At 39.6% G+C, this 9306-nt stretch overlaps 1 protein-coding gene across 1 annotated transcript; it reads right to left on the bottom strand.

Annotated features, from left to right (window-relative positions):
• Positions 1 to 7488: 7488 nt before the first annotated feature.
• LOC102390134 (melanoma-associated antigen 10-like) lies at positions 7489 to 8659 on the bottom strand. The gene has a single exon (XM_006066438.3). It carries the CDS (start codon positions 8623 to 8625, stop codon positions 7828 to 7830), a length of 798 nt encoding a protein of 265 aa, XP_006066500.2. The 5' UTR covers positions 8626 to 8659; the 3' UTR covers positions 7489 to 7827.
• Positions 8660 to 9306: the final 647 nt, after the last annotated feature.

Below are 9306 nucleotides of genomic sequence, written 5' to 3' on the forward strand. Positions count from 1 at the left end.
TTAACCAGAGAAGTAGAAATAATAGAGTGATGCCATATACCCTTTACCCAGTTCCCCTGAAGAGCAGTGTCTTGCAAACCCATAATAACACACCAGGATATTGACACCAATACAGTCAAGGAGCAGAACTTTATCATCATCACCAAGATGCCTCATGTTGTTCTTTTTATATCCGCAACCAACCCCCTGCCACCCACATTCCCTTCTTTTTTTTTTTTTTTAGTTGACACTTTATTTATTTATTGGTTTTGCCATATATCAACATGAATCCGCCACAGGTATACATTCCCTTCTTAATGTCCGACCACCATTAATATGCTTTCCATCTCTGTAACTTTATCATTTTAAAAATTAATATAAATGGAATCATACTCAGCATAATTATTTGGTTATTCATTTGGGTTGTTGCACTTATCAATAGTTTATTCCTATTTATTGCTTGCGCTTAGTCATATCCGACTCTTTGTGACCCCATGGACTGCAGCCCCACAGGCTCGTCTGTCCATGGGAATTCTCCAAGTAAGAATACTGGAGATGGTTGCCATGCCCTCCTCCAGGGGATCTTCCCAACCCAGGGATTGAACCCAGGTCTCCTGCATTGCAAATGGATTCTTTACTGTCTGAGCCACCATGAAAGCCCATGTATTGCTTAGTAGCGTTCAGTAGAAAGGATATACATTAGTTGCTTTAAACTTTGATCCGTTGAAGACACCTAGGGCTTTTCTAGTCTTTGGTTATCATGACTAAATCTCCTATAAATAATTATACGTGATTTTTGTGTGGAAATACGTTTCCATTTCCCAGGAATAAATGCTCAAGAGTGTAATTGCGAGGTTGTATGGTATTTATAATAAACTGCCAAATTCTTTCTGAAAGCAGCCATACCATTTACTTCCCCACTACCAGCGTATGAGTGATCCAGTTTCTCTGCATCCTCACCAGCATTTGGTCACTCTATTTTTTTGTCATTCCAATAGTTGTGTAGTGATAACTCATTGTGGTTTGAATTTGCCTTTCTCTGATGGCTACTGACTTTGAACAGACAAAGATCTGCATCTCCTTGGCATCTTACTTGACATCTGCATGTCCTCCTCAGTAAAATGTCTGCTAATGCTTTTGGCCCATTTTCTTATTGCATTGTTTCTCTCTTGTAGAGTTTGGAGAGTTTTTGTATAGACAAGATGTTAGTTCTTTTTCAGATAATATGGTTTGCAAATATTTTCTTATAGTATATAGTGTTTTCATCTTCTTAAAAGAGCCTTTTACAGGACAGAATATTTTAATTTTGGTGTAAGCCAATTTATGAATTTTTACTTTTATGATTGTGCTTTATAGGTCAACACTGTCAGTCTAACCCTATATCCCGAAATGCTTCTTCTTTTATTTTACCCTAAATCTTGTATCATTTTAAGTTTCAAATTTAAGTCCATGATGTATTTTGAGTTAATTTTATGTTATAAAATATATTTATGTTTATGTGTATAATGTTAGGCTTAAGTCAAGGTTACTTTCTTTTTTTTTTTGCCTATGAATGTCCAAATGCTCCAGCACCATTTGTTGAAAAGGCTGTATTTCCTACATTGAAGTGCTTTTGCAGTTGAGAAAAATAAGTTGAGCATTTCCTTAGGTCAGTTTATTTCTTGGTTCTCTATTCTCTTCTGTTGATATGTTTGTCTATCCCTCTGGCAATACCACACATCCTTGATTACTGTGGCTATATAATGTCTTAAATTCTGATTAACAGATTCCTCCAATGTTGTTCTTCTTTATCAAAATTGTTTTAGCTACTCTAGTTTCTTTATCTTGCTGTGTAACTTTTACAATAAACTTGGTTTGATTTTTATAGTAATTACAATAAGTATATCGTTGGTGAAGAGTTGTCATAATTACTATGTTGAGTCTTCTATTTCTTGGGTATTGTATGCCTCTCCATTTATTTAAATCTTCCTTGATTTCTTTCAGAATTTTAGCCTCATTAGTTATAACCATTCAAGTCCTGTACATGTTTTTGTAAAGGTACATTTAAGTATCTGATGTTTTTTTTCTCATTTTCTAAGTGATTGTAAATAGCATTAAATTTGTAATAGTGGTATCCACAAATGCAGTTGTTTTATATCTGTTTATCTTCTGTCTTATGACTTTGCTGAACACACTTCTTGGCCCAAGGAAGTATTTTACTTTTTTTTTGGTAGATTCCCTGGGATTTTGTATGCAGAAAATCATGTCATCTGCCACCAACAGTGATGGTTTTATTTCTTCTTTCTGGTCTGTCAGCCTTTTATCACCCTTTCTTTCCTTATTCACTGGGTAGTATTTCCAGCATTATGTTGAACAAGAATGTTGAGAGCAGACATCCCTTCCTTGTTCTCAGTGTTAGGGCAAAAGCAGCCTTTCACTGTTTAGTATAATGTTAGCTGTAGATTATTTATTTATTTATTTGTTTTTTGGTAGAAGCTATCGACTTAAAGAAGTTATACTCTAATTCTGTTTTTTTTCTGAGTTTTTATCATGATGGGTGTTGAATTTTTTCAAAAGCTTTTCCTTTATCAATCGTTAGGATCATGTAATTTTTCTTCTTTAGTTGGTTAATATAGTAGGTTTAGCCTGATTGATTTTAAAAGTTTAATTAGTCATGGATCCCTGCATCCCTGCTTTTAGGTCTTTCAACTGACTGAATCAGGCTCACTCAGATTATCCAGAAAAATTTCTCTTAAAGTCAACTAATTAGGGGTTTAAATTACATCTATAAAGTTCTAATTGATGAGTTCTCCAGAAAAGCAGAACCACTGGGAGATTATAGATAGATAGATGGAAAGATAGATAGAAAAAGAGACCAGAGGGAGACAGAGAAGAGAGGGGAGGGGAAGGGAATGGAAAGAAGAAAAAGAGACTTTAAGGAATGGTTCTTGTGATTATGAAAGGTAGGAAGTTTAAAATATTCAAGGTGTACCACCAGGCTGGATACCAAGGAAAGAGCTGATATTTCAGTTCCAGTCCAAAAACTGCCGGCACATTTCCCTCTTGCTCAGGGGAAGTCATTTTTTTGTTGTTGTTTTTTTCAGGCTGATTGGATGCGGGCCACACACATTGTGGATGGCAGTATGCTTTGCTCAAAATCCATCAATTTACATGTTACTCTAAAGCATACACTCATAGAAACATTTAGAATAAGGTTTGACCATGTATCTGAACACCATGGCCCAGCCAAGCTGACACATACAATTGAAACCATAAATTTCACTATCATCAGTAGTGGCACTGTAACACCTACATTAAGTGCTTGATTGAATACATAGGGACTTTGGCCGGGCTATGTTAAGTTTCTGCTTAACCTAATTAGGAAACAGGGCTATTATAAATTAAAATAACTCTATGACAAATGGCAAAACATGATGTCTTTGAGAATGCATTCACATAGATAATTGGTACGAACATGAATTGGTATGGCATTTTTAGAATGAAATTTTAGCAATATTTATAAAAATTGAAAATAATAACACTTTCTACTTGAATATAGGTTACACACAGCTATGTCTTTTAAAAAGTGCATATTTTCCAAAGAATTCATGTTCCAAAATGCTTATTTCAGTACTATTGGTCATAGCATAAAGTGGGAAGCAACTATGTGTCTATCAGTGGAAGAATGGTTAATTTACTGCACACATTCACGGCATGCCTAGGTAGAAGTTACAATGGAAGGTCCTTAATTTTATTAGTTGATCATTTATTAATTCACATAGGCAAGAGGGAGAAGAATATATACATCACTACCCATGTATTTAAAAAATCACAATGTATGTTTATTAAATAAATTTATATGTGAAAAAACCTAGAATCAACTTTAGCACATCAGATTGTTCATAGTGATTAATTCTGGAGAATGGCTGAATTTTTGAGAAATATTCTAAAGAGTGGAATTGTGATTGATTTGTCTTGTTAGAATTTTTTTTCTTTGCAAGAAAGCTCTTTGTACTGTTACCTTAGTAATTGGAATATTTAAATAAGTCTGACAACAGAACTGTGCTACCCTGGTGGTTCAGATGGTAAATAATCTATCTGCAGTGCAGGAGACCCAGGTTCGATCCCAGGGTCAGGAAGATCCTCTGGAGAAGGGAATGAATACCCACTCTAGTATTCTTGCCTGAAAAATCTCATGGAGAGAGGAGCCTGGCGGGCTATAGTCCATAGGGTCGAAAAGGGTCAGACATGACTAAGCGACTAACAGACAACAGCAGAACTAGTAGCTGTTATTCAGTGAGATAAAATTCTCTTAATCTGAAATGTGAATGGCTTAAAACAAGAAGCATTTACACTGCATGTAAAGTGGACGAGGTTGGCAGGGACTCCCTGCTGTCAGTTGAAGTAGAGTTCCAGGTTTCCAACTCTTGTATGTCCACCATCTCAAGTCAGGTTCTCCATGTTTGCTGCCAAATAGACAAAAAAGCATGCAAGTGTCAAACTGGTTCTCATGTGTCTTAGCCTGGAACTGACAAATATCATTACTTAAGCTTCTATTTCAGTGGCAAGGGCTACTCACACAATCCTTTCTAGCTATGCATGTACTTGGCAGTGTAGTATTTCCAGGAATCAAGGAAGTAGAGGAAGCCAGGATATGGGTGAACATTTGCAGTCTCTCCCACAAACTGTTAGATAATCTGTGTTCAATACAGAGCAACTATTATATAATTCATTATGACAGCAACCCTCTTTGTTTCTTGGAGAAGTTTCTGAGAAGTACAAATTCATCTTACAATTAACCAGCTTTTTCAAGAGCCTAAGATGTGATAGGTGCTTTCCAATACAGGATGCCATTTCATTTTCAAAAGGAGCCTGAAAAATATCAGTAGGAAAGGTTCACCCTTCATCACTCAGTAGTACCTCTCTACACTGCTCTTTGAAAGAACCTCTATCATCTCAGTAGCCTGAGCATTTTCTCCTTTCTTTTTGGTGCATGTTCAATATCTTAACTTGGGAGCCCCTCCTACATGTCATCTGACTGAAAATAATGGAACATTTTTATCTGTGAAATGAAAATGTACAGGTGCCAATAGACAACCTGAAAACTAGCATTTTCTTCTGGGGAGTGTCCACAGATAAAAGGCAATGGAAGGATGGTGAATTATTTTTCTTTATTTTATAATCAAAGCTAGCATGACTGCCAAGGAACCATTTTCCACCTTCTAGAAATACTGCAGAATTTGTAGGAATTCAGCTTCTCTATATATTTGCTTATACAGTGATTTCCATGGTGTTTCCTTATCTACCATTTGTGGAAGAGGATTTGATTTTGACCATGTAAGTATTCTCACATATAGGTACTTATGTCCAGTTTCAAAGAAGACACTAGTAAACTCCTAATTCAGATGTCAAGTATTTGTTGCTTAGTCGTGTCCAACTCTTTGTGATCCATGGACTATAGCCTGCCAGGCTCCTCTATCTATGGAATTCTCTAGGTGAGAATACTGGAGTGGGTAGTCATTTCCTTCTCCAGGGGATTTTCATGAGCCAGGGATTAAACTTGGGTCTCCTGCATTGCAGGCAGATTCTTTACCGTCTGAGTTAAGGCTGATTTCAAAAACCCCTTTCTAACTTCAGAGTTACATGCTGGAAACCAGTAGGTTCTGTGCCCAGTCATATTCTACGATCCAGTGTATTTGGAAAATGCCTCGAGTGTGATAAAGATGCCGATGGAGGACGATCACGTTTCTAAAATTCACTGTCCAATGTGAACTCTACAGAGTAAGGGCTGTTGCTCTCAGAGGGATCCCATGATGAGGATCCATCAAGAGATGACTACAGGGAGTTGGAATATTCCATCAGGAAGAAGGCAGATGATTCTGGGCTGTCTATTCCACCGGGAGCAGGACTCAGTGTCCAGAGGAATTAAGAAACAAAAGGTCAAAAAGCTGGGAGGAGTGGGCCTCACGTGGGCAACAGACACTCTCCAATCAGGGGTCTTGTCCCAATTCTGCCACATACAACTCTGCCATACGAACTTGGGCATATTGCCAAGCTCTGTGAGCCTTAGTTTTTTCATCTGTGAAATGGGACTGATAAGCCCTGTGTTGTAGGACTGTTGAAATCCATGTGCTGAATGTAAAACAACTAATGTACTGTCTTTAGTACATTGGGTCTTTAATGATTAGCAGGTATTACTATTATCTTGACCTCAGACCCCAACACCCTCTTTATTGGGATTTATTTATTGAGAAGATGTTAGGGGAAATGCAATACTCTAGGACATGGTATACCAAGTCAGTTAAAAATGGTTATTAGCAAGAAAACCTAAATCAGTTTTCCCCTTTAGAGCATATATTATTTCTGTTTTGGAATTTTGTTAAACTGAATGCACCTCAATGCCCCTAGAATTTGTGTAGAGGAGCACTCCTTCCATTCCCACTCAGCTGCCCTTCTACCCAAACCACCCTTATTTTCATTTATTTTTCCTCTACCAAAAATCTAGATCTCACATTTCTGTTGTTCACTTGCTCAGTCGTGTCCAACTCTGAGATCCCATGGACTGCAGCATGCCGGACTTCCCTGTCCTTTACTATCTCCTGGAGTTCGCTCAAACTCATGTCCATTGAGTCGGTGATGCCATCCAACCATTTCATCCTCTGTTGTCCCCTTCTCCTCCTGCCTTCAATATTTCCCAGCATCAGAGTCTTGAACCCCAAAACAGTATGAAAAGGCAAAAAGATCTCACATAGAGGTTGATAAATTACACTCAAGATAATCTCATTAAAATGTCCTTTGAATGGAGTCGGTTCTGGCTCTCTAAAAGCAGAAAAAACAGTGCCATCCCAGTAGCTGGTGGCACTCCAAAGGAACATCACTCTGTTTCTCAGAAACTCCTTGACAACAGTGTACATAAAACAACTAGTTTGTGTACTGTGTTCAGGTGCACTGCTACAAGAGCACAGGACAAGTTCCATTCCTGCCTGAAGTACAGATTTCTTTGGCTTACCATAATACTATGTTCAGTGCAATAAGTTTCAGGTTATTAGCTTCAGACTCAGATACACTGGAGAGTCTGGCTCCTGCTCACCACTTCCAAGCCTCACCTTGCCCACCCCTCAGCTTCACTGAACCTTCCACTGAAGGACTTATGGTTTCTCAAGGTCCCAGTATGCCTCGTCTCAGGGCATTTAAACTTGACTTCTGTGATATGGATCCTCAATCTTCTCACTCATTTTTCCTTGTCCTTTAGGTCTTAGATGATACCCACCATCATCTTTATGTAACTGCTGCTCCTATATGCTAAAATACTATGGATGGGGGTTGGGTCTTACTTGTCCTAATGTCCTCAGGACTAGTGTGGTGCCTTCTGAAGAGTAGCTGCCCAATTAATGTTTGGAGTTAATGTTCCTTCTACATCTTGAATGAGCTAAGCAAATCCAAATATATGTATTTAATTTTTTTGTAGAACACATTAACAGGGAAAAAACAAGCCAGGAATTGACCATTTTTTACTTTTTATTACTATTTATTGACTCCAACTATCTTACTGCTGCATTCTTAGAAATTTCCAAGGAAATTCCTGGTTTCCATTTATTACAGAATAACAAATCTCCTACTGTTAAATCTGAGGAACAGTAATAGATGTGTAAACAATGTCATTCATAAACTTACATTCTTAACGCTCATAAATCCTCTTGTTAAAAGAAAAAAAAATGAAAAATGCCAAAAAGGTAAATTTCTAATACAGTGAAATATAAGAACACACAGGTTTTATCTACTTTTTCCCCCTAATCCCACTCCAGCCTTCCACTGTTTCAAACATTGACATCCCTTTTCAAGAACAAAGTGCAGAGGCTGCCTCAGTCTTCAGTAAGGGTGGGAGAAACCAGAACTTGCACTGGCCATGGCACTTGTGCCAGCCGTAGCTTCAATTCTGGCTCGGGCTCGCTCTTCCTCATCTCTCAAAGCCTCCTCATACTGAGATGGGAAGCTCTTGGGGTTGGTCCCATGGATCTTAGCCAAAAACTCCAGCAATTTCATCTTGCTGACTTCAGCATGGGCTCTCGGACCCCACAGGAATTCATAGCGAGGGGGATCACTAGTGGGCACCTGCTGGTACTCCAGATACTTTTCCATCACCAAATCACTGGTGATGAGCCTTCTGGGTTCCCCAAAGATGAAATGCTTCCTCCCAGAATATATATCCATCATATTCAGCACTTTCCAGACTTCCTCCTCAGTGGCGCAGTTCCCCTTCATGAAGATCACTCCCAAGATAATTATCAGGAGGCCAGTCTTGGGCATGCCCTGTTGATCACTCAGCATTCCATTGTAGGTGAGATCCAGCTTGTTAGCAAGGGTATAGCTATGGCTGATGGGATCCACTTCCTTCACATCAAGGCCAAAGACCAGCTCCATGCGCTCAGAGGCACTCCTGAGAATCTCAAGGAAGTCATCCTTGTACTCTTTGACAACATTACCAATCATGTCTGCCTTCGTGACTGGCTCTCTCATTTGATACTTTTGCAGCAGGAAACTGATTAGCAGTTCCACCTTTTCATCTAGAAGGTCTATGTGCAAGTTCTCAAGGTCTGGCAGGGATTGCAAAGTGCTCGATTGTTCCATCTCTTCTTGGCTAGTGGAACCCCCATCTGATTTTTCCATCTCTTCCTGGCTGCTGGAACCCTCTGTTGATCTGCTTAATGAGGTGCCTGTGGTGACAGTGGAGGAGAAGGAGGCACTCTGAGGACCCTGGGAAGAACTGGGTGTCCCAGAAATAGAAATGTCCTCCATGGGGTGGGGGATCAGAGAAGAGGAGGAGGAAGAGGAAGCCTCATTCTCAGCCTGTGTTACCCGTGCACCTGCCAGGCCCTGGGTCTCCCTGTGTGCCTAAAAGTATTGCTCATGTGGGAAGCATAGACTCTCCTTATTATCAGTCACAGGTGACAGCTGACAGGAGTGTCATCAAGAGAGTGGGTTAAGAGGGCCCACAGTTTAAGGGAGAGGGGGAGGGTGTGACTGGTCTCAGCTGGTAAACTTTGCCATCACAGCTCTCATGGAGGCTACCTCCACAGGTCTTCCCTGAGGACAGTGCTCTAGAGGGCCTCACAGGACTTCTGTCCTACACCACCTGTTCCATAATAACCTGAAGGAGGAATGGAAAAATTCCTCAGGATGCAGCTGGCCCTCTCAGACTGAAAGCAGGGCAAGGTTGAGGCATGTGGGGTCCCTTGTGTTCAAAGGTGTGTTATCTGCTCAGCCTTCATTAAGGGTCTTCACGTTGACTCAATGCATTGATTGGAACATTTTCTCCTCCTGAACTAGGGCCACCCGCCCCCCTCCTCA

The sequence above is a fragment of the Bubalus bubalis genome, chromosome X (genome assembly GCF_019923935.1).
Source record: "Bubalus bubalis isolate 160015118507 breed Murrah chromosome X, NDDB_SH_1, whole genome shotgun sequence".
Lineage (NCBI taxonomy): Eukaryota > Metazoa > Chordata > Mammalia > Artiodactyla > Bovidae > Bubalus > Bubalus bubalis.

Bases quoted from the DNA above. Each gene is read 5' to 3' on its own strand.
- LOC102390134 (XM_006066438.3), bottom strand. From the start codon at position 8,625: ATGGAAAAATCAGATGGGGGTTCCACTAGCCAAGAAGAGATGGAACAA.